Source organism: Myotis daubentonii, chromosome 10 (genome assembly GCF_963259705.1).
Source record: "Myotis daubentonii chromosome 10, mMyoDau2.1, whole genome shotgun sequence".
NCBI lineage: Eukaryota > Metazoa > Chordata > Mammalia > Chiroptera > Vespertilionidae > Myotis > Myotis daubentonii.
The window spans coordinates 3741483-3767447 of record NC_081849.1 but is presented as its reverse complement, the minus strand read 5'-3'; the positions used below and the strand labels follow the sequence as shown (position 1 = coordinate 3767447).

The 25965-nt window shown below is 48.3% G+C and overlaps 1 protein-coding gene and 1 pseudogene across 1 annotated transcript; both read left to right on the top strand.

The window, feature by feature from the left end:
• The first annotated feature begins 675 nt into the window (after positions 1-675).
• On the top strand, positions 676-25830 carry RNF32 (ring finger protein 32). Its single transcript, XM_059656080.1, has 8 exons — positions 676-690; positions 1287-1551; positions 2682-2824; positions 5278-5310; positions 5809-5933; positions 6083-6191; positions 24847-25014; positions 25615-25830. Exons 1-8 carry the CDS (start codon positions 676-678, stop codon positions 25828-25830), a joined length of 1074 nt encoding a protein of 357 aa, XP_059512063.1.
• LOC132211254 (protein disulfide-isomerase A3-like) lies at positions 19299-21444 on the top strand (annotated as a pseudogene).
• Positions 25831-25965: the final 135 nt, after the last annotated feature.

Sequence of the window (25965 nt, the reverse complement as noted above, 5' to 3'; positions counted from 1 at the left end):
GGGCAAGGGTTAAGTTTCTAAGAGCCAAGCCCAGACTCTTGCAGCAGCCTGGAGGGACGTGGGCAATAATGACCATTTACAGAGTATCTTCGGTGTGAAAGGCCTGCAGAAGACACTTTGCAAAAACTGCCTCCTGTAATCACAACACTAACCCTGCAAAGTGTGTGTGTGTATTATTGTACCTGTTTAAAGGTGAGGAAGCTGACTCATATGCAAAGTAAACTGCCCGGCAAACAGGTGGAGCAAGGCTGGACCCCCAGGGTGCCCCCGCACGGTGTGTGTGTGTGTGTGTGTGTGTGTGTGTGTGTGTGTATGTGTGTGTTGTGGCCACATTGAGGTGAGCCAGCGTTCCTCTCTGCCCCCTGCATTCACTGTCCCCTTTCTCCCCGGGGCGAGAAACACGTGCTGAGTCTCTTCGTGTACGTGCTGTAGTGTGTTCACTTCCCGGCGTCCTCCAGGCCGCAGCTAGTGCTCTCTCTGGAGGAGTCTTCAATCGGTCTTTGACCAGAGGTTTTTGCACTCATGTGTAACACCGTTCTGTTGTCTCGCTCTCCTGTGCAGTCTCACCCTGACTTGCTGTGGACTATGTTTCTAAGTAGAAGAATGAAAGGAATGCAATACCATGCTGAAAGAGTTTGATAAAGCCAAGCAAGTGGCAACGTTTTCTGACTTAGCATGTTAAAAAATAAGGTATACAATTCTTTTCTGAAACATACACCTGATTGTGGTCATGGATATGTTTTACTTCAGCTATGTGAGAGTATAAAAACAGCTGGCAAGCCTCACTTCACTGAGGAACTGCCCACTGTATTCACAGCACCTCTTAGCTGCATGGCAATTTTATTCCATTGAGTTTTTACCAAAAAAGCATCTACTAAATGCAAGATGCTCTGGTATAGCAGAGCAAGATTGGCCTGCAGTCTAACTTAATTAGAGTGAGACAGAATGTGTTTAGGCACGCACACCCTTTATAGCAGCGGGCGCCAACCTGTTGGACCTCACGGACCACCAGAGGTCCGCAGACCACCGGTTGGTGACTGCTGCTTACTAGGTCATAACGAATTTATCTGCATTGTAATTAATCCGCAGAGGCCAAATGAACAGCTGTGACTATGTCATCACCATAATGAGGAGACGGCTCTGCTCCCATCCAGCGACAAGGGGTGGAGCAGCCTTTCCTGGGACACTGGGTCTAGGCGGCTTTCCAGGTGGAGTAGGAAAGCCTCGGCTTCTAAACGATATGTTACAGAATGTTCTGTCTATATGGCCTTGTTCCTACTTTTCAGGGTCATTCATCTAAACGAGATAACTTAGCAGTCACTGCAGTTGCTTTACAAGATCACATTTTACATGATCTTCAACTGCGGAATCTTTCAGTGGCCAATCATTCCAAGACAAAGGTACCGAAGAGAGAGAACACATCAAAGTCTCTAAAAAGAAATATGAAAGCTGTTAAAGATACAGGACTTCAGAAGACTATACAAGGCCCCGAAGAGGAAGATGCAGAAAAAGAGTATGTTCTTGATCCAAAGCCGCCTCCATTAACTTTAGGTAAGCTGGCCTCGCCATTCACGTTTGGCTTATTCAAGCTAAAGAATTTGGTTGAGGTTAAAAGTAAAATTTTCTCTGCTGAGGTCTATAAATGTGTGACCTTATAGAAAAATGTGTATGTGCTAAAGTTTGAAAGCAATGATGGGGACAACTAAATAAATAGCGACAGTTATGACAGTAGAATAAGCAAAGCCGTGAAATGACACATCACTCATCCACGCCGACAGAAACAAGGAATGATGTGGCCAATGGGAAGTGAACACTCTTCCTGCTGTAGAATGACACCCAGCCCAGGAGCAGGGCTAGAACTGGAACGGCACCATTTGGCAAGCAGTACAGTGATGACACCATGGGTGGGAAAGTCACACTGTGACACGGTCCCACACGCACACGCTCATTGCAAGGGCACAACCATAGCTTTACAAGGGTAACATGGGGCAAACTGCACTTGACCCCGATAGACGCCCCCACTGGTGCCGCTGGTGGCGCCGGGAGGGTGCGGCATCCCTGCTGTGGTAGCCTCACCGAAGTGCACATCCGAATTTAACCTGAGGAAACATCAGACAAACCCAAATTGAAGGACACTCGACATGGTCCCTGGACAGCCCTCCTCCCAAGTCTTAAGAAAAGCAGCTAAAGATGGAGGCCATTCTGTTGTTAGAGACATGGCCACTGAGTGGAGTCGGGTCAGAAAAGAGGGCCGAGTGAGACAGGAACAGACGGGCAGAGTTAGGTCAACACCCTTTTCCTGGTTTGACCCTTGCATGCGGGCTATGAAAACGTTAACTGTAGGGAAGCTGGTGAGAGACACAAGGACTCTTTAACTGTTTTACCTTTTGCAAGTCTGAAATTATTTTAAACTGAAAGTGAGAAATAGAAAATATTTAAAAATTATGCTGGGAGTAGAAAATAGGTGTGTCTGGGGCACTGTGTCCCCGCGCACGTGTGACAGATGGAGGGGCACCACGTGGAGGGGACCCGCTGCCACAGGGATACCCCGAGCACCTTCCTGTCTCGCTCTAAACCGCGAACAGCACTGGCTGTGTTCCAGACGAGGCTCGGTGTCATTAAGGTGTGAGCGAGCCCCACATCGTAAGCTGTTGACTCACACCGCATTGTTTTCACTTTAGCGCAGAAGCTGGGCCTGTTTGAGCCTCCCCCGTTGCCTCTCTCCTCAGATGAGTGGGAGCAGGTGAAGCGGAGGTCCACCTCGCAGGGGGACTCCTCGCAGCCCTGCCCGATCTGCAGGGAGGAGTTCCAGCTCCAGCCCCAGGTGGGTAGCAGGAGGGCCAGGTGAGCAGCCTGGGCCCCTCGCCGGGAGGTGCTGAGCTGAGGCTTAAGACTCCCCTGTTCTTCCCTGTGCACTTTAATAGGAGACATTAGGTACAAACACACACATACACACACACACACACACACAGGTTTTTTCTTCCTGTGACCCTCAGATAACTTACATTTTCTTGTCCGTTTACTAAAGTTACATGTGTGAGGAAGAGCTAAACACCATAGTTAGCAGTGCTGTTCACTGACTGGACAGTAATTCTCAAGCACAAAGACTGGACAGAAAGCCCTGTGCCACCAGCCACAAGACCTGAGCAGTCAGGATGCCGACAGGAGCGTCTGTCCCCAAGTGGAAAGCATGAAAGCTAGAAGGCATTTTTAAGCTATTATGTGAATCCTAATATTTAAAAAGCTAATATTTAAATCAACCGAACAGCAGAGCAACCAGTTGCTATGAAGTGCACTGACCACCAGGGGACAGACGCTCAACGCAGTAGCTGCCCCCTGGTGGTCAGTGCACTCCCACAGGGGGAGCACCGTTCAGCCAGAAGCCCTGAGCCAGGCTCACTGCTGGTGAGTGCAGCGGTGGTGGCAGGAGCCTCTCCCACCTCCACGGCAGTGCTGAGAATGTCCGACTGATGGTTTAAGCTGTCAATCAGACATCCCCCAGGGACTCCTGGACTGCAAGAGGGCCCAGGCCGGGCTGGGGGACGGCCCCTTCCCGAGTGCATGAATTTCATGCACCGGGCCTCTAGTTGAAATATAAAAGAAAAATTAGGCTTGAGTGTCTTGAAATAATTTGTGGAAGATGCTCTAAGTAATATCTTTCTAACTTTATTCATGAGAATTTGTCACACTATAGAGTATATATACTCAACCTCTGTCACAAGGTTTCTTTATGCCAATTCCGTGTGCCTGGTTAACTGTAACCTGCCCTAGAGTTTCCGTCCCAGTCATCTCCATTCAAGGCTGTGCCTCCCATGGGTAGGCCCTCAGCGTTTGCTGGGATATGCAGCAGAGTCAAGAGCCTGCTTCACTTGCTCCCTGGCACATAACATCTCAAATTTCATTTGTTTTCAAAGGTTTACTGTTAATGAGTTAGTTCACAATAAAATTGTTGGTCTTTACTAATTTGAATTCACTACTGGTTATATTCCAGTTCTCCATTAGGACCTAACCTTATGTCTGTGAAACTTGGGTATTTCAAAAGATTTTAGCCCTTAAGCTACAAGATTACCATCTGGGATAGGGCAGCATTTTAGTGTAGAAGAGAGTTAATGAAGCCATGGTTGTCTTGCTGGCCTGGCAACCTTTCTTTCTTTAATTTTTTTTAGCTTTTAAAATTTTTTACTTTTAATTACAGTTGACATACAGTATTATATTAGTTTCAGGTGTACACCCCAAAGATTAGACATCACAAGTCACTAAGTGGTCATCTCGGTAAAGCTCACACCACCCAACAAAGACCTAGTTATCAGGATACTATCGATGGCACTCCCTGCTGCACCTTCCACCCAGGACTGTTCTGCCACAACCAGCCTGCATTTCCCCATCCCTCCTTCCTCTCCCAGCCCTGCCCTGCCCAGCTCCCCTTCCGGAAGACCAGCTACCTTTTTCTTTATTGGGTCTAAGCTTCTGTCTTTTGTCACAACCCAGAATATCACCATTTGTGGGAATCTGGGTCACAGAAAGGGAACATTTTCTCCTGACCACACTTTCCCTACATTAAAAAAAAAAACAAAAAAAAAAACCTGATTCATATGTATCCAGCACTTATTACTATTTAGAGCAGCGGTTCTCAACCTGTGGGTGGCGACCCCTTTGGGGGTCGAATGACCCTTTCACAGGGGTCACCTAAGACCATCAGAAAACACATATACAATTACATATTGTTTTTGTGATTAATCACTATGCTTTAATTATGTTCAAGTTGTAACAATGAAATTGGGGGTCACCACAACATGAGGAACTGTATTAAAGGGTCGTGGCATTAGGAAGGTTGAGAACCACTGATTTAGAGTGTCAGAATTATATCTCAATAAAGCTGTGATTTTTAAAAATTAAAGAGTGCAATGTAATTGTACAAAGCCTGAAAAAGGTATTTTTCTCTGCTTCTCTCCCCCGCTGCCCTGCCCAGGATCTGCCCAGGAAATGCATCCACTTCATAACTGTTTCATTTTGAAATATACACCCTTTTTAATGGCTTAATGGCAAATTTCATGTGTGTGTTTGATGTTTAGCTTAGCTTTTCTTGTTGAGATTATATACCTGTGCCATACTAAAAACACTAAATATTATGAATATGGAGGTTATTAATTTGCTTTTTTAATTTTTCAAAGAAACAAGCTTACCTTTCAAGCACTCAGAATTTTTTAATTAATGCATTTATGCTGCTTCTCTGTTACACTAATTGAAACTTCAAACATTTTTTGTCTCCCGTGGCAGGTGCTGCTTTCATGTTCCCACGTGTTTCACAGGGTGAGTAGCTGCGCTTGTGCTCACGTGTGCGAAGCGTTGCCTGTGGCTTCGGGAGACGGGGCCATCCTGCTGAGTCTCCTCACAGGCCCGTTGTTTTTTATCTGTAATCATCTTTCACAGCTAGAAATGTGACTTTGGGCCACAGTGCACTTCATCCTGTTTAGAAAGTGGTGAATTTTATGGACAGAACCCCAGACGTTTGCATGGCAGTACGAGCGTGGGCAGCAGGTCCTGGGCTCACTGCGGTCACCGCCCACAGTCTCCTCTCTGCACGGGACTTGTTCTCAGAAGGTTTTGATGTATGTGCGTGTGTATTCTTGTAAAAGATCATTTGGAACAAGTTACGTGAGGAAGGTGTTCACATCTGTTGAAACTTCTTCATGATCTAAATTGGACAGAGCCTCATAATTACGAGAACAGAACACTGTAATTACATGAGGAGTGAAAACGTGGTGCCTGAGTAATTACTTGTCGTTTAAGGGAAATGTTTCCCCGCAGGCGTGCCTTCAGGCCTTCGAGAAGTTCACAAGTAAGAAGACCTGTCCCCTCTGCAGGAAAAGCCAGTATCAAACCCGAGTGATCCATGACGCGGCCCGGCTCTTCAAAGCCAAGTGTGCAATCCGGTGAGAAGGCCCCGTCCAGGGCACCCGCAGTGGCAGGAGGTGCTCAGAGGTCACGCCAATGGCTGGTGTCACAGTGGGGGTGGGTGTTTCCTTCCTCCCACCCCGCACAGGACAGCCACCTGATCAGCCCTCTCCAACCCATGTTCTAGGATCCAAGCTTGCTGGAGGGGACACGTGGTTAGGAAGTGGTACCAGGATCTGAGGAGGACGATGCCACCCACAGATACCAAGTTGAGGAGAAAATTCTTTGAAGAAAAGGTAAGTACAGACCCTTAATACTCCAGAAACTTCCGTTTCTACCTTTTCTTTTAGCCATTTTTTATTTTTACCTTTTTTTGGCTTGTTTAATGGTGTTCCACCAGCTTTGTGGCTGCAGTTTCCTCATCTGTCACATGAAGGAGTGACTTCTACCTTAACAGAGCTATTCTATAGTGTCTACAAAGGCCTAGCACACAGTAGGCGCTTAGAAGTGTGTATTTACTCTATGTTCCTATGTGCTCAGGCACGTCTCTATCATAGCAGCTCAGGGGAGCTGGCCGCTCAGACAGGACACTGGCCCAGACCCTCAGGCGGAGCCAGACCCTCGCGGTCATGTCCAGGATCACTGGGTATGGGGTTTAGATCCGTCTGCACCTCCCTGCCCTCCCAATGGGGTAAAGAGTGACATAATTGCTCCATCTGTAGAGGGACCCTCTGTCCCTCACTGTCCTGCGCTGAGCGCAAAACCAAGTGGCCCCGTCCTGAGCTTGGGGAGAAAAGGTGATGTTCACATGCAGCCCTGGTTCCTCAGATGCCCAGTCAGCCCAAAGAGCTGGTCTCTGGCTCACGCCGTCCCTTTACTTAGTCCCAGGGCTGCACAGGCATCCTGCAGGCAGTGGCCGTGGCCTTCACTCTACCGCAGTGGACAACAGAGTCCTCCCAGTGCCCTTCCTGTCACTCAGGTCGCTGTCCCAGCAATGAGGTACCAGAATATGCACAAGAAAGTCAGACTCTTAGCTTGCTGTGACATCATTATACCTCAGATTTAATCAAGAAATATACTTGATTTGCCCTCAGCAGCAGAATAACACAAAATGTACTATGTGAGCAAATGACCTAAAATACTGCTTATCTTGATGACAAAGCTGCTGCCAGGAGTGGAGAGAGGAGTTTCCCTAGCAAGAGCGTCAGAGCGCTGGCTGAGAGGCCGCAGTGCCATCCCTGTCCCGACACTGGAGGTGTCCCCTCCACAGGTGGGGCTGGCCCTGTGGGGGGAGCCGCAGAGGGAACCCAGAGGCCATGGACAGAGGGGCTGCAGGCACACATTTTTCAACATGTCTGTGAGGAAGTTATATGTCCAACTCAGCCATGCCCCTTACTTAGGGAAAGGGGACAGGGTCCCGGGAAAGGCCGTCTAACTCCCTCAGGCATCCCTGCTTGGCAGGAGGGCACAGCCAGCACGGTCCTGGTGAGCCTCTGGATAAACAGTGCGCCACCTCCTCTCTGGATCACAGTTCCTCAGAGTTTATCTACTTTTTAAAAGTCCTTGTCCTTGACCACAATGACGTTTCAGCCCAACCTACAGTTTTCATGCTCACTCCCTGCAGGAAACCTGGTTTCTGGCCAGCTATCATCTTCTCAGCAATGTCTTTCCTCCTTCATCAGGGACTGGTCATCTCATGGTGTCATTCATTCTTAGGTCACACCTGTTTTCATCCTTCCGACTCCTCTCCAGGCTTTGCTCCAGCCCGTTTTCTCTGAGTTACTTCGTAATTCCAGAGTATGATAGTGCTGGCTCTCCAATCAGAATTTACTTGTTTTCTGTTACAGAATTTTACAGATTTGATAGTCATTTTACCTTATGAGTATAAATACTGTTTCATCTGCACACACTTGAACTTTTAAAAATATAGGCTACACTTTGCTTTCACATAAAGCAGTGTCATGAGACTCAACTGATTGTACATCTGCACACGCACATACACACACAACTGAGATCTCTCTTCACCAAAAGTATGATTTAGTGATGTCAGTTTGTTGCACACAGAGCTTTTACGAGGCCTCTGCATTCTGTATATTTTGTGCTTCCTGTGTTTCATGAGTTATAGAATCCCCGCCACGTGTGCTCGTTTCCCGTCTTCCCTGCAATCCCTTCACACCTCCCCAGCTCCCTCATCCCCTGTGGCCTTTAACGTGTGAACCTGCAAACCAAACCCTCACCTTAAATGGATGAAGTGATCAAATGCCAGACGCTGCGTTAGCGGCAGGTGTGCACTCCTGCCTCCTTCCTAGCTGCCTCGCGTACTTAAACACCTGTGCCAGCAGAGCCCAGAGGCTTCTTAGTCATTTCTGAGTGATTCTCGCAATTTCATGATTTTTTCCTACGTTTTCCAACTTGATGGAATTCACTTTGTGAGCTATAGGCATGGGCTAGGAAATAAAAATCTATCATTTTAACCTACAATTTTAAAATGCCAGTATGTTTTAATGGAATCTCCAAGATTATTGAACTATGTTATTCACTGTCACATTACCCAGGATGCTACAGATGCATCCAAACTATATGATTATTACACAAATGATAGTTTGAGAACTTATGTCAATAAATTAAATTACTGTAAATTACAGGGTGAAGGACTGTTGAGGAATAGGATACTCCCACAGTCTCAAAAGTATCAACCACAGATCACTTATAATTTACAAACAGAATGAGAAGTCTTTAAATTGGAAAGGTCTGGTGGACATCTCCTAAACTCAACAAACATGATTACCAATAACTGGGTGAACTGACACCAGTGCCCCTAATGTGGCAGGTGCGTGGGGACAAAACATCACCTGTGCACTTTCATGCCAAAAATGCTAACCCAACCCAATCATGAGAAAACATGCAATCAGGTAAATCCAAAATGAGGACTGTTCTGCAAAACAGCTGGCTGTGACTATAAAACATCAGTGCCATAAAGACAAATAAAAAAAAACACTGTGGAATATTCTAGAATAAAATGGAACTACAAAACAGTTACAAAACAATAAGACGGCATTAGTAAGTCCTTACCTATCAATGGTTACTCTTAATGTAAATAGGTTAATTTCTCCAATCAAAGGGCACAGAATGACTCAATGGGTAAAAATACAGGATCCAACCAGAGGCTCACTTCAGCTTCAAGGACACACATAGGCTCAAAGTGAAACTGTGGAAAAAAAATATTCCGTACAAAAGACAGCAGTCTTGCATATTCTAGCAGACAAAATAGACTTTAACTCAAAAGCTGTAACAAGAGACAAAGATCATTATATAATGATAAAGGGGTCAACTCATCAAGAGGATATAACAAAAATCAACTCAAAATGGATTAAAGACTTAAGACCTGAAACCATAAAGCTCCTAGAAGAAAATATTGAGAAAAGTCTCCTTAACATTGGTCTTGGCAACGATTTTTTGAATGTAACATGAAAAGCAAAAGCAAAAATAAATAAATGGGACTACATCAAACTAAAAAGCTTCCGTACAGCAAGGAAACAACCTACAGAAGGGCAGAAAATATTTGCAAATCATGTATCTGATAAGAGATTAACATCTAAAATATATAAGAAACTCATATAACTTAATAGTTTTTAAAAATCCACATCTGATTACCGGTAAAAAATGGGCAGAGGATCTGAACAGACATTTTTCCAAAGAGGACATCCAGATGGCCAACAAGTACATGAAAAGGTGCTCAACATCACTAGTCATCAGGGAAACGCAAACCAAAACCACAATGAGAAACCACCTCCCACCCGCTAGGATGGCTGTCATCAAAAGGCAAGAGATAACAAGTGCTGCCAAAGACACGGGAAAGGGAACCCGGTGGCCTGGTGGTGGGAATGTAATTGGTGCAATCTCTATGGAAACAGCATGGATGTTCCTTAAAAATTAAAAATACAACTACCATGTGACCCAGCAATCCCACTTCTGAGTACTTATCCAAAGGATATGAAATCAGGACAACAATGAGATATCTGCACCCCTTCAGTGAAGCATTATTCACAATAGCTAGCACATGGAAACAACTTAAGGGTCCATCCACAGATGAATGATAAAGAAGATGAGGTAGGTAGGTAGGTAGGTAGGTAGGTAGGCAGGCAGGCAGGTAGGCAGGCAGGCAAGCAGGCAGGCAAGCAGGCAGGCAGACAGACAGATGATAGAGTATTACTCAGCCATGAGAAAGAAAGAAATCCTACCATTTGCAAAAACACGAGGAATGGACCTTGAGGATATTATGCTAAGTGACGTAAATCAGACAAATATTATACAGTGCCACTTATCTGTGAAATCTAAAACAGTCAAACTCAGAACCAGAGAGTAGAATGGTAGCTGCCAGAGAATTGGGAGATACTGGTCAGAGTATACACACTCCCAATTATAAGATGAACAAGTTCTACAGATCTGATGTACAGCATGGTGACTACTGTTAACAAAGCTGTATTATATGCTTGGAAGTTGCTCAGACAGTAAATCTTATCTACCACAGAAAATTATGTGAGGTGTTGGCAGTATTAGCTAACCCTACTGTGGTAATAATTTCACAACATATAAGTATATCAAACCATCACATTGTATGCCTCAAACTTATCCAATGTTATGTGTCAATTAAAATCTAAAAGTCATAGACTGAGATATTTAAAATATAACTATAACTCTTGGTCTGGGTTTCTCAATATTCACCCCCATTTTCCAGAACTGACACGTGTACTAAACTCCAACTTCAGAAGAACCAGTGTCTGCAGGTTTCCTGGGAATACACCCATTTAAAAATAAAGAAATTCCACAGCTAAAACTAACAATGGCTTTGTCGAGGCTCCTGGGGTGAGAGACTTGCTCTGTGACCCAGGCGGTGACATTCCTGCAGAGGCCTGCCTTTCAGCTCGGCTCTGACACAGGCCTCACCCGTCACCCTCCCACAACGTACATGTGCACAGAGCCACTAGAGATCTAATGTCCAATTTTAGAAACTGGAGAGTTTGCAAAGCACACTGTGCAGTAACCACAGTATCGGATATGGTGATTCTCAGTCACCTGCGGAGCAGCCCGTCTTTGATCTGGGGTGACATGTGCACCCAGCAGCCACATTCCTAAGCTCTAGCTCCATTCTGACCACTGGTGAATGTTAAATTCATGCAAACTGAAACTGCACATTACTAGGAAAAATAAATCATGTGCTACATCCCATAGTCAACGGTGGTAAATATCGGCTCCACGGCCTCACCAGCCAATGAACCAGACGGGACGCAGTCCTCTTTCCCCTACCAGCAGCCCATGAGGTGCCGTACCCGCTGTCTCCAGACTGCTGGGATTAACACATGACACACCATCAGAATCATCTCATTTAAGAAAGACTATTTTAACACCAGAAGAGTAGGAATATTTGGCCACACACTGAAGGAGATTTCTTTACACTGAAGACATTTAGCTGTATAAAAACACTCCACTGAAGTTATTTTTTTCTTTCATCCTGGAAGTGGGTGAAAACTTCTTTGCTGCACTTGGGAACCACTGGTTGAGACCAGTAAGTTACCGTCAGGGAAAAAAGTCTAATCAACAGAAAAGAGAGGCAACAATGGGATGTTCTTAGGCACGGTAAATTAGGAAGTGCTTATTTCCTTTCAGGTTCCAGGAGTGGGAGAAGACAGGTATGTGTTTAACACTCCAGCTGAGCTTGGCCCTTCTATTTTTATGAGTCAGTCTGTCTTCCTTGGGAGAGCTGTGGCCGTGCATTTCCATCCCTGTACTACAGGGGGATTCAGGAAGTCTCTTCCTACTTAGTTTTCATGCATCTATTGGGTGTTACTGGGTAAAATACAGAGGCCGTCTTTCTATAAATACACACTGAGAATTCCTCTGCACAGAGTTGCCTTGCTTTAAGATGACCCTGGCACATTCCTAACAAGACTACACCCGAGCAAAGTGATGCCATGCTGCCTGTAGGTTCTTCCAGACAGTGTCCTGAGTAAGAACCAGCAGATCAGATGCTGAGCTCTGCGCCGTGAGCAAGTGTCCAGAACTGACCTTGAGTCAGCAGTGCTTTGTCGGGGAGGACGCAGAGCTGTGAGGACAACATGGCTGTCCTGGTGCATCCTGAGCTCAGATCAAAGCCACCTGCATAGGTCCCGAGCCCATGACTGCCTCCGGCCCACAGGGAGGCCAAGTGCTGCCCAGAATGCAGCGGCTGCTGATGAAAGCCTTTGATCCTTATCTGGAAGTTCTGCTAGCATATGTCATATAATTGAGGCATGGCCTTTTATGACTGCAATTAAAACTTTTCAAATGCACTATATCATCTCCACCCCAGCTAAAAGTCCTGACCATTGTGTAAAAAGTTAGTGATTTGTCAGACACTGGTTGACTTTAGGGGCTGCTTGCTCCCGCACCCTCCTGCGTGAGATTTATCCTACTTTTTTCATTTACATCTCACCAAACAGTGTAATGGTCTGAAAGTTTGTTTAGTCCTTTGAGTTCCTTTATCACATAGAGATGGCAAACATTCTGTTGCTAACTTGAAGTGGCTCCAAGCAGCAAGACTGTGAGGATATTAAACCAGTAAAAGCTTATCAACTGATTCATTGATATGCTGTAAATTCCAGGCTTTTCATTTTGCTTTGGAGGGTGGCCCTAAGTCAACACATTAGTAAGCAATTTGCTGACATCAAGATGGATCACTCCGAGAGGCCTCCTGGGCAGTCAGAGTTCACCTGGGTACTGTTGTGAGCATACTTTTTTTTTAATGGTTCGTCGGTACATTACTTGTAAATAACCAGAAATTGCTTTACATATCCATAACCTGAACTCTTAATTACTTATCAAATATCTGAAATATGAGACTTAGAAGGAAAAATATATGAAGACAGTCATTCTTATTAAAATTGAAAATTTTATGCATTTTTCCATTTCTGAATAATTAATAATAGCCATTCATTTAAAAACTAGCACTCGTGTCTTTTTTTTTCTTTGCTAGTTCTTGCTCTTCACTTACTAAGGCATCTGACCCATGTAACCTAGAGGGAGTTAGTAAAGGAAGGTGGACACTGAGCATGTGAGAATTTGACATTTAAGAAATATTTCATAAAAGCTACACTTTGGACATGGCTTTGAATGGGTTACAGTAGGTAGTCAATAAATATATGTTGATTTAACATCTTAAAATATTTCCCTTAGGAACTTCCAAATACTTGAAACTATAAGAATAAAGACAGTCACACCAGTTCACATTCAGAAATTTGCCTTAAATATACACTAAAGGATTTCAGTACATTTATTAACAAGCTAATGTCAATGTTATGGTTATTAGCTAAACACTGATCTTTTATGGAATCTTGAAACTGACAGTAACTTTAAAATCATTGCACACAAACACTGTTGTTTTTTAACCCCGGAAAGAAAACTGTCAGTCAGCCCATCAGAATATGTGCACGGGGCATGTGTGTCCTCGTTTCTAACTACTGCAAATTTAAAGTCAAACTTTTACTGAATGCTAAGGGCCTCGCAAAGATGAATGAGGTGATTCCCCGAATCTACGGAACTCACTGGAGCAGTGAGTACACACAGGAACAAGATAACAGCATCCAGCCCTGATGGGTGGCAAAGGAAGGGGCCAGAGATACTCAGAGAGTTGAGAGCAGGGACGCACAGGCATGGAGTCATGGAAACGAGTGAGGGAAGGAGGCTGGCCAGTCCTGAAGATTCACGCAGGAAAGCAGTGAGGCGGGGAGGGGTGTTGGCGCGAGGCCCATAGACCCTCAGCCTCTAGAGCAGCGGTTCTCAACCTGTGGGTCACGACCCCTTTGGGGGTCGAACGACCCTTTCACAGGGGTCACCTGAGACCATCGGAAAACACATATATAATTACATATTGTTTACAGTAGCAAAATTACAGTTATGAAGTAGCAACGAAAATAATGTTATGGTTGGGGGTCACCACAACATGAGGAACTGTATTAAAGGGTCGCGGCATTAGGAAGGTTGGCAACCACTGCTCTAGAGGGTATGCAAAGGAGAAGTTGGGTAAGTGAAATGTGGGGAGGGTGATGCCAGTGGTAATATGGGCATCAGGTGCACATCCTGCCGCACAGCCACCCTTCCCTGGGCACACACCTCCTTGCCCCTCCCGCCTCCTGATTCTTGGTGCTCCCACCCGCCTTCCTGCTCTGTGGGAGCCCTGTCGCTAAAGAAAAAGGTCCTGGTCACATGGGCCCGGGCTAGCACGGAGCCCACCCAAAGTAGCTCTGCGGTTCCCAAACTGCTGACTCAACAACTTTAGGAACCGTTCCAGGCCTTCCAATCACTCACTGTGCAAGCACTACATGATAAAGCTAAAATTATTTTATTTTTTTAATGTATTTTTTTTTAATTTCAGAGAGAAAGGGAGAGGGAGAGAGAAACATCAATGATGAAAGAGAATCATTGATCTGCTGCTTCCTACAGGCCCCACACTGGGGATTGAGCCCACAACCGTGCCCTAACCAGGAATCAAGCCGTGACCTCCTAGTTCATAGGTCAACATTCAACCACTGAACCTTGCCGGCTAGGCTAATAGTCTTTAGCCACCATTACATATAAAGGAAATTATTATTTTTCTCAATGAAAAGCATATAATTGAGAATTAAATGACAATTTTTGTATTGATTTCAGAGAGGAAGGGAGAGGGAGAGGGAGAGAGAGATAGAAACATCAATGGTAAGAGGGAATCACTGATTGGCTGCCTCCTGCACACCCCCTACTGCGGATCAAGCCCGCAACCCCGGGCATGTGCCCTCAACCGGAATCGAACCCAGGACCCTTCAGTCCACAGGCTGACATTCCATCCACTGAGCCAAACCAGCTAGGGCTAAATGAAAGTTTTTAATGCTTTGTTAGCAAGGGTGTGATAGTGTTTGTTATAAAAGCTGAGTGGACATGAACATGTAAATTAAAGCTAACTAGTAGACAGCCTCCAGCGAGGACACCTGCTGGGCCTGCATTTCGCAGACTTTGGTCCTGAGTGAGGAACAGGCATGGAGGTGAGGAGTTTTCCAGGTAGAGGGGGACATCAGATGTGTGAGGGACAGAGGCCAGCATGGCCAGGCCAGGGAAGGACAGACTAGAGGGATGAGGCAAGGCGGGCCTGGCAAGATCCAGTCCTGGCCCTGGGAGTGGCTGCTGAGACCAGAGGAGAGTGGAGGACACAGCTTGTGTCCAGAGAGGGGAAGTGACTAGTTGTGACAGAAGCTGTGAGAAGCTGAACTGCGTGAACCTGGGGGCTGGACTGCCAGCACTGCGGCAGGTTCCCCTGCACTGTGAGAGGTGACAGAGCCCTCACATCCCGGGCAGGTGGTGCCAGTGGGTGTCTGCGTGGAGGGGCAGGGCGCCGGGGGAGAGCAGCAGGTCTCTACCTGGTCCCTTAGGGTCTGGCTGAGAGAACGCAGGGGACACCATACTCAGTGAAAGCCACCCTGTTCAAAGTCTGGAGGAAAATGCCACTAAGGGCACTAAATGTGGAACTTCCTTCTGTGGCAGCCTCACTATGTCATGTTGTCACATGGTTTTTATTTGCAGCATCTACCGTGTGTCCCTCTTCTCCATCGCCATCATTTTCAGTTTGAGTGGCTACAGGGAAGGGATGTACCCAAGCAAGGACATGAGAGGGTTCCATCCATAACCAGAAATTCAGAAGGAAAATAGGACATGGGGACAGTAGCTGTAGCTGGAAGCAGAAGGGCTAAGAATTTGCCAGATCAGAAGGCAATACAAACACAGATTAAGTAGCCCAAGGAACTCCAGTACAGTTTAGAGGAAAAGGAGGAGGGAGGAGGAGGGGGAGGGGGGGGAGGGGGAGAGGTAGGGGAGGGGTAAGGGAGGGGAGGGGAAGGGGAGGGGGAGGGGAGGAGGGGACAATGATGATGAAGGCAACAGCGGCAGATTGCCCAGAAGCTGCACAACACTGAAGGCAGAACTCTCGAAGCAGGACAGCAAAGGGCAGGCGATGCTCCCAGGAGCAACCGCAACAGCAGAAGCCAGAACACCTAGCAGGACATCACAGGTCATGACAGAGATGGGACAGCAGTCTAGAACTGCACACGTGCAATGGAAATCCAGTCAGGCGGAGGCACCAGAAAGGCAGTTTCAGACAAAAGCTGGGAGAGTGCCACCAAAATGCCTTCATCAAAGGGAACTAGGGTGCCTTTCGTGAGGAAGAGAATGGCATCAGACTCCCAGATGCAGAGTACAGTGAAAGGACATGGCAAAGTGTGGGTAAACCCAACCATCACTGAGTCAATGCAAGAATGACAGTGACCTAACTCAGGAGAAGATCATTGTATGAGGACAAAAATCCTGAATGGATCTCTAGGGTAACAGCTGAAAGAACACAAACACAGTTCTAACCTGCAAAGCAGTAGAGACAAAACTGAGATAGCAAATGTCCACTGGGAAGAAGAGCAGAGATAAAGACCAAGCAACGGTGGGACAACTAGAGGACGGGACAGGACGGACTCAGTCGATGGTAATTACAGGTTGGACTGAATGTGCCCATAAAAAATAAATGCAGCTATAAAAGAAATACAGTGCGAAAAAATAGAAATAAAGTGTGACTATATGTACTTACCAAGAGAACGCAATAGGAAGAGCTGCAGTTCTGGTCCCAGACAGATATTAGAGCCGAGCATTAGAGCTCACAGCGTGGAACACTGCCCCCTGCAGCTGGAACACACATTCTTTCAGGGCAAACAGCACTTCAAAAAACCGACCATAAAATTCTTCATCATAGTTTAAGCCATTTAAAATGCACAAAGCATGCTCTCTGTCTGACGCAGTGTGCTTTAGAAATAATTTTTTAAGAAAAATATTTCAGATGTTTGCAAATTAGGAATAACCTAGTCAAAAAAGATATTGCAATGGGAATTAGAAAATATTTTGATTTTGTCTTTTTTATCAGTGCAGAGGTCTTTCTCCTGCACTTACCATGCCACGAGTTCACAGGGAGTGGGTTCCACAGTCCCAGCTCCTTTCACTGGTCCCCACAGGAGCCTCTCTGGGTGGAGCAGCTGGGCTCAGTGCACCCAGGTCCCCTCTCCTGCTTCCTTCTCTTCCTGGTCATGGTCCTTCCCATGTTGGAGGACCAGCTGGGCTCAGTGCACCCAGGTCCCTTCTCTGGTTTCCTTCTCTTCCAGGTCATGGTCCTTCCCATGTTGGAGGACCAGCTGGGCTCAGTGCACCCAGGTCCCCTCCCCTGCTTCCTTCTCTTCCTGGTCATGGTCCTTCCCATGTTGGAGGACCAGCTGGGCTCAGTGCACCCAGGTCCCTTCTCTGGTTTCCTTCTCTTCCTGGTCATGGTCCTTCCCATGTTGGAGGAGCAGCTGGGCCCAGTGCACCCAGGTCCCCTCCCCGGCTTCCTTCTCTTCCAGGTCACGTTCCTCCACACGCTCAGGAAGCTGTCTCGCTCTTCGTGCTTCACATGCTCAATACCTACATTCTCTTGAAGAACCTCACCCTTCCCTTGTGTGTCCACCACGATGCCCGCCGCCGGCTGGGGGACACTGGGCTCCTCCAGTTTTGCCAGGGAACCCTGCGGGGCACTCCTTTGAGCAGCGCCCATTCCCTCGATGTCCACACAGCGCCGTTCTTGTGGGTTCACATTATGTGGCCACGGGAGCGACTCCCTGTTCCCTCACAGGCCAGAGGACATGGCGGGGCCTCTCTGTTCTCCCTCTGTGGTAGTCATTTTGGTAAATTCCTGGAAAAGGGCGGTTTGGGTTGAAAAGCTAGAAAATACTCTGAAGGAAAAGCAAAACACATAGGAGGATTTGTGTGGCCTGAGACGACAGCAATGGCTGCTTCTTCCGCACAAGGTGTCGTCCCGAGTCCAGCGCTGAGGTTCTGACACGGCAGCCCTCGCCGATCGGCCTGCCTTTCTGCTGCTTCACCAATTAGCACTCAGGCCCCGCTCTCACGCTCACAGAAAACTGACTTCCAACAAGGACCGACGTCCGTCCGCCCACCACGGCCGGAGCGAGTGATGCAGTGACGGGAAAACCCTGACAGTCAGGGCCGTGTCAGGCCACCGAGTCGCCGTGATGCGGCTCGCCGCTCAGAAGGCCCGCAGGTGTCAGGAGCCGTGTCCACTGCGGGGCCTCCGGGCAGAAACCACCGGTGCGGGAGGACGCGGGTGCCTCCATCACTCGCGTGGTGCAGCGCCCCTTGGGGGCCGTGAAGTCGGCACCGCGCCCAGGCCGACTGCGGCTGCGCAGGAAGGAGCGCCCCTGGGCGCAGGTGCACAGGTGCCCAGGTGCCTTCGGGAGAGCCCACCTGAGGGACCCGGGCGCCACGCGTCCCGGCACCTCCGTGTCCAGGGACCTCCTCAGGGGAACCGGTGCGGTGCATGCTGGGATGGGGACCGCGGACAGAGCGGAGGCGGGAACGTGACCACTCGCACCCACCTCGCCTGGGCCGCCCTCACCGCCCTGGCCCCACGCAGCCTGAGGTGCCTGACCTCTGACCTGACGTCCTCCCACGTGATTGCAGTGGCTGCCGCAGAAGGGCCAGCGTGGGGCAGGGCAGGAAGGGGCGGGGCCAGCGTGGGGCGGGGCCAGCGTGGGGCGGGGCTGCGTGGGGCGGGGCCAGCGTGGGGCGGGGCCAGAGTGGGCGGGGCTGCGTGCCCGGAGGTGGGGGCCTGGCGGCTCCATGGGCAGCACGGTCCGAGCCCAGCGTGCGGTCCTGTCCCGGCAGGGCGCGCACAGGAAGCAGCCATGTGCCCCCCGAGTGTAAAGGACCGCGATGCAGTCCCGTGCAGCGCCTTCCATGACCCTCTGCGGCCTGTGCCTGCGGCCCCCACACTGCAGAGTGCGCGCTCCCCAATCAGGTTTGCTGTGAGCAGTGGCCGTGACCTCCTGGCGGCGTCACTGCGCCCTGATGTAACCTCCTGCGGTGTGTAGCCCGCTGTGCACTGGGCGGCCCGTGTAGGTTGTGTGTGTCTGCAGGGCCCTTCACACAAGGACAGAATCGAACAGCACCTTCCCAACCATCCCGTCGCTCAGCGGCACGTGACTGCACTGCAAGGTGCGAAGTCCCACCGCATAGAACGTATGTCCCCGCATCACACGTCTGAGCGTCTGCGTGGTTCTGGAGGGCTTAGTTCATCAGCCCAGTTCCCGGAGACACAGGTGAACCAGGAACCAGGGACCCCGTGGCTGGAAGGAGCAACCCCTAACGCAGTGACTGAAGATGGAGGCTTCCGGCCGGAGCGCAGCGGGGCGCACTAGCCCTCCCTCCTCCTGCGTGACCATCCCCTGGGCCTCGGAGCCCGGTGTGTTCTCCCGACACCCCACTCCCACTTGGAAGAGCCATGTGGCCCCGCCTGGCACGGGGAGCCGGACATGTGGCCCCTGGGTGAGACGCCAACTTCTGTGGGCCGCTCAGTGCTGAGGGAGGACAAGGAAGAGACCAAGGTGTGGGCCGCCTGGCACCGCCCTCCACACCACAGACACGTCCTCTGCGGCCGAGCTCAGCCCCGGAACACGTGGCCACGAGCCGTGGCTGCGGTGCAGGGAGGCCCCTCCGAGTTCAGATGAACTGAAAATGCAGTCCACGTGGGATTTCAGAGCCAGGCCGGGAAAGAGAATGTAAAATATGTCTTTAATAGATTATTCAATTGACACATGTTGAAATGACACTATTTGGGATATGTTGGGTTAAATAAAATATATCATTAAAATGAATTTCAAGACGGTGAGCACCGGCCGAGGGTGCGTGATCGCAGGTCCGGCTCCCGCAGGCCCCACCTCGCCGCGCCCCCGCCGCCAGGCGCCCCGCCGCGTGCACTGTTTCGGGCGTGGCGCTGCTGCTCCGCGGCCGCTTTGCTGGCGCTGGAACTCACGGACAGCTTCGAGAGGCGCGTCTCCGACCCGGCTCTGCGGGCCTCCTGCTGGTGTGGACACCGCAAGAGGCTTGCCCCGAGCATGAAGCTGCAGCTACTCGATTAAAAGGAAAAGTCCCATTAGCAAAGTTTGATTGTGCTGCCAACACAAACACCTGTGACAAGTATGGAGTCAGTGGCTAGCCAACCCTGAAGGTACTCAGAGATGGTGATTCTTCGGGTGCTTATGGTGGCCCAGGCCTGCCGGCGGGATGGCAGCCCCCTGAAGAGGCAAGCCGACCAGCCGCAGTTCCCCTCAGGCCTGAGGAAGAATGTGACAAGGTCACTGGTGATAAAGATGCTTCTGTGGTGGGTTTTTTCAAGGATTTATTCAGTGAAGCTCACTCTGAATTTCTAAAAGCAGCCAGCCACGTGAGGGATAACTACCGATTTGCACACACCAATACTGAGTCTCTGGTGAACAAGTATGATGATGATGATGGAGAAGGTATCACCTTGTTTCATCCTTCACATCTGATGAACAAGTTTGAAGACAAAATTTCATCATATAAAGTACAGAAAATGACCAGTGGCAAGATTTAAAAAAATTATCCAGGAAAACATTTTTGGTATCTGCCCTCACATGACAGAAGATAAATAAAGACTTAATACAGGGCAAGGACTTACTTGTGGCGTACTATGACGTGGACTACGAAAAGAATGCTAATGGTTCCAGCGACTGGAGAAACAGAGTGATGATGGTAGCAAAGAAATTCCCGGATGCTGGACACTAACTTAACTTTGTAGCTAGCTGCAAAACCTTTAGCCATAATCTTTCCGATTTGGGTTTGGAAAGCACTGCCAGAGAGACTCCTGTTGTTGCTATCAGAACTGCAAAAGGAGAGAAGTTTGTCATGCAGGAGGAATTCTTGCGTGATGGCAAGGCTCTTGAGAGAGTCCTGCACGATTACTTTGATGGCAACCTGAAGAGATACCTAAAATCTGAGCCAATCACAGAGAGCAATGATGGGCCCGTAATGGTAGTGTTAGCAGAGAATTTTGATGAAATCGTGAATGATGTAAATAAAGATGTGCTGATTGAATTCTATGCTCCTTGGTGTGGCCACTGTAAGAATCCGGAACCTAAGTATAAAGAACTGGGAGAGAAGCTCAGAAAAGACCCAAAAGTTATTATAGCCAAGCTGGATGCCACAGCCAATGATGTGCCTTCTCCATATGAAGTCAGAGGTTTTCCTACCATCTACTTCTCTCCAGCCAACAAGAAGCTAGATCCAAAGAAATATGAAGGTGGCCATGAATTAAGTAATTTTATTAGCTATCTACAGCAACGAGAGGCTACAAACCCCCTATAATTCAAGAAGAAAAACCAAGAAGGCGGCGGCACAGGAGGATCTCTAAAGCAGCAGCCAAACATACCACTTTGTGAAGAACGCCTCCACCAGAGCTGGGAACCGTTAGGGAAGGACTGGTGCCCATATGGGATAATTACCTCTCAGGGCTGAGAGGGTAGATGGGTATTATCTAAACCCTGTTAAATTTTCTCTAAACTGTTTCTTAGCTGCACTATTCGTGGAAATACCAGGACCAGTTTATGTGTGTGCTTTTGGGAACAATTATTTGTGCTGCTGGGCGTGGAGGGAATTGAGTTGGGGTTATTTTCTAATTTTTTTTGTACATTTGGAATAGTGATAATGAGCCCCCTTTAAACTGTCAAAAAAAAATAATTTCAACTTTTTAAAATCCAGCTCCTAGAAGTTTTAAGATTTCAGATGTGGCTCAGGGTACATTTCTGTTGGGCAGTGCCAACCTAGAGTAGTTCCCAAGTCTTAAATTTTAGAAAGTTCTTAAAACAATTACACTAAGAAGTTTTTTCCCTAGTATATCATACACCACTTTGAGATGACTGGGAGAGGAAAATAAAGGAATCAAATACGGCCGAAACCGGTTTGGCTCAGTGGATAGAGCGTCGGCCTGTGGACTGAAAGGTCCCAGGTTCGATTCCGGTCAAGGGCATGTACCTGGGTTGTGGGCACATCCCCAGTGGGAGGTGTGCAGGAGGCAGCTAATCGATGTTTCTCTCTCATCGATGTTTCTAACTCTCTATCTCTCTCCATTCTCTGTGAAAAATCAATAAAATATATTTAAAAAAATAAAATAAAATAAAATAAAAAATAAAAAAATAAATCAAATACGGTCCTACCCCCCCACCCCCCCCACCCCCAAACCCTGTGCCATATCCATTTACGGCTAGGGTTCAGGATCTGAAGAAGGGGCCGTGCACAAATGAAAACACTAGACAAGAAATATGAATTTACAAGGCATGGGGGCCAGGCGGAAACTTCCCTCTGGTGCAGAAGCTCGCTGAAAACTCAGTCCTGTCTGCTTTTATTCACTTGAATATACATTTGCCCTTTAGGAATGCATACAGGCATATCAAAGATAAAGTTTGGTAAACAGTAAAAGGGTTATCAGGTTAGGGAATTGCCTTCAGCCATTGAGCCCACAGCAGGGCAATATTATGCTGATTTTCAGCCCTGCTGAATATCAAAGTCCATTGGTCTTCCAATGGCACCCTGCGCCTCCCCCCCCCCCTCCCCCTTTTGCCCCTGCTCTTCCCAATCTTTCTTCATAAGACACGCTCAGCAGCGAGGCCATCCTCTGCCCCTGAGACTCCAGGCCCGCACAGCTGAACTGAAGCCATGACCCTGCTCCTCCTCCGCAGCCACCTGAGACTGGCCTTCATCAGCTCATCATCGCCTCCTGAAAAACCCTGCAGGACTCATGGGAAAATGGGCAAACCACCTGCAACATGTACACCTGTAACCAAAACACTAACAAAAGCAATCACTGTGCTTATTGAAAGCCCTATTAAAGTTGAAGACATTAAATTCCTAATAAACCAATAACTATAGGACTTCACCTTTTGGAAAAGGAGTTGATGGCATCTTGATGGAAGGAGTTGATGGTATCTACAAAAGGATGGATGGTTCCTAATCCTGGATATTAAAATTCAGAGATGCCCAGGCCCGGTAGCACAGCTAGTTAGAGCATCATCCCAAAATTCAAGATTGCAGGTTCGATCCCCAGTCAGGGCACAGACAAGAATGAACCAATGGATGGATAAATAAGTGTAAGAACAAGTCGATGTTTCTCACCTCTCTCTCTCTCTCTCTCTCTCTCTCTCCCCCCCAAAAAAAGAATCAATTTTTAAGAATTCAGAGCCCTGGGTGGTGTTGCTCAGTGTTTGAAGCATCCGCCCAAGGACCAGAGGGACCTGGGTTTGACTCCCAGTCAAGGGCATGTACCTGGGTTGCAGGTTTGCTCTCTTTCTTCCCCCCACCCCACCCCCATCAGGACTTGTGCAGGAGGCAACCAGTCAGTGTGTCTCTCTCAAGTCAATGTTTCTCTCTCTCTCCCTCTCCCTTTCTCCCTTCCACTCTCTCTAAAAATCAATGGAAAAAATATCCTCAGGTGAGGATTAACAACAACAACAAAAATTCACAGAGCCCAGCTAGCATGGCTCAGTGGTTGGGTGTCGAACTATGAACCAGGAGGTCACTGGTCAGGGCACATTCCCGGGTTTCGAGCTCAATCCCCAGTGGGGCTGGAAGGGTGTGCAGGAGGCAAATGACTCTCTTTCATCATTGATGTTTCTATCTCTCTTTCCCTCTCCCTTCCTCTCTGAAATCAATAAAAATATATATATTTAAAATCACAGAGATCAGGGAGAATCACATAGTGATTGGGGTGCATGGCCAAACAGAGTCCCAAGGACACTGAAGGATGCCAGGTTATGCTACCTTGCATTGGCAACTGTTACCCTGGTATGGCACACAACGGAGCCTACCAAGGGCAGTCACCCCTGAGTCCGTTACCCACACTATCCAGAAACATTGCACTTTACTAATCACACAGCAGCAAATGCACATTGTAGCCAGGCCTGCAATCGGTTTGCTTCATGCTTGCAATTCCGGTTTCTGCCAGCAGGAGGAGATAGCATGCTGTGCCACAACCAGCCAATAATGTCCAGTTAAATACTTGGTCACAAGGTGGCCGAGCTTCTCTAAATCTTTTTGTGTGGAAACGGTAGTACCTTAAAGAAAGAACTGGGCGTGGGGAGCAATAGAGACTGCACTTCTGCACACTACCGTCAAACACACTGCTTCAGTGTTTGCGATGAAATGTAAAATGCTGCCCACGCTGTGCTCTGTGGCAAAGGGACAGAGCCATCCGTGAACGGATTGCACCGGCTGGTAAGAACCCTGTAGGTCCTTACACAGGGTTTCAGACTGTGCTTTCAGAGTTTGGTGAGAAAGCAAACGGAATGGTTAGTTTAACAGAAGGTGATCATCTGTCTTTTTATTTCCTTTTCTTTCTTTAAAATATATTTTTATTGATTTCAAAGAGGAAGGGAGAGGGAGAGGGAGAGAGAGACAGAAACATCAATGATGAGAGAGAATCATTGATCGGCTGCCTCCTGCACACTCCCCACTGGGGATCAAGCCCGCAACCTGGGCATGTGCCCTTGACTGGAATCGAACCTGGGACCCTTCAGTCCGCAGGCCGATGCTCTATCCACTGAGCCAAACCCGCTAGGGCTTGATTTCCTTTTCTATGGCCACATGAAAATGATCATTCATAATCAGCGACCACAGACGGAAGATGGCCAGCAGACACCAAGAACCAGCACTGGTTCCGCTGCCTATGGTCGCAGCAAGAAATCATGGCCTGTGCTGTGACCGTCCTCCCTAAGGCACAATAAGTGGTGCCACAGGTGATAGGTGACTAATTTCATAAAAGCCCAGCTGCTTTCTCCTGTCAACTTTGATTTCTGTGTATTCCTTGCTGACAACCATCAAGGCTAACAGCCAGGGGATCTTTACGGTAACCTCTAGGCCTGAATTACCTGGACAAGGAGTTATTAAACAGACGGACAGCCAGACGTCCGTTTCCCCAAAGGCAGAGGCCTGAGGGGAGCTGGTGGCAAGGGTGGCCGACCCCCTGCCACCGCACCGAGTCACGCTCAGCCACTGGTGCTCCATTTCCAGTTCACAGAGATCAGCCGGCGCATGCTCTGCTCCTACCACACCGACATAGACGAGCTCTTCGCTGAAATCGACCACTGCCTGGCCATCAACCGCAGCGTCCTGCAGCAGCTGGACGGGCAGTGTGGCCGCAGGCTCACGGACGACGACTGGCAGGAGATCCAGGCACAGGTAGGCCCTCCACAGGGAAGTGGCGACCTTGGAGGGAGGCGTAGGGACCTTCACACACACACACACACACACCGGCTCTGGGTGAGTGCGAGGCCCTTCCTCTGAAGTTCTGCTCTGATGATGCCAACTTGTGAACAGTGGAAACACCAAAGGGAACAGACTGCCCGGGCGCCGCCGACCTCACCGCTCCATGCGCCCCCCCCCCCCCCCCCGGGTCTGCAGGGACCATGGGAGGAAGGGCCACTGTGTATCCAACAGAGGAAAAACTTACTTGAATGTTATAAAAATAAGAACATTTATAATGATGTTTAACAGCTACCTAGAGCTGTTTTCTGAAAAAGACCATTCTATTGCTTAATTAAAAGTAATTCTGTATTGTCGATGCTCAGTATTTTGTAAAGGATTTTGTTTCTAAATGTCTTACCACAGACGGGTCCAACCCCCTTTCCTTTTCACAGGAGTAACAGGATGTGTATAGAATTAACATGTGTTTAGTGTTATTTTAACACAGGACGAGACTCATTCATTTGAGCAGATCCCGGTCTCTCTCTCCTAATCGGATGAACAGAGACCCTGAGAGGCTCTCCCTCTGTGTTGCAGGCCCTGCAGCGGGAGGCCTCCGAGTGCTCCATCTGCCTGGCGCCGCTGGCGGGGAGCGGCCGGCGCCCGCGGGAGGCCGTGCTGCTGTCCTGCTCCCACGTGTTTCACCACGTGTGCCTGCTCGCCCTGGAGCAATTCTCCTGGGGCGACAGCTCGCCCTTCCACGCCTGCCCCCTCTGCCGCACCTGCTACCAGAAGAAAATTCTTCCAAGTTGAATGTCATGGTCAGGGAAAAGTTGCGCCACTCTGGGGCAAAGTCTACCTTAACTTCTGACAAACCGTGGGGATTTGGGGTTAAGTGCTGCAGTGCAGTTTGTTCTCCAGGGAAGGACCCTCACAGTTGTGCATAGG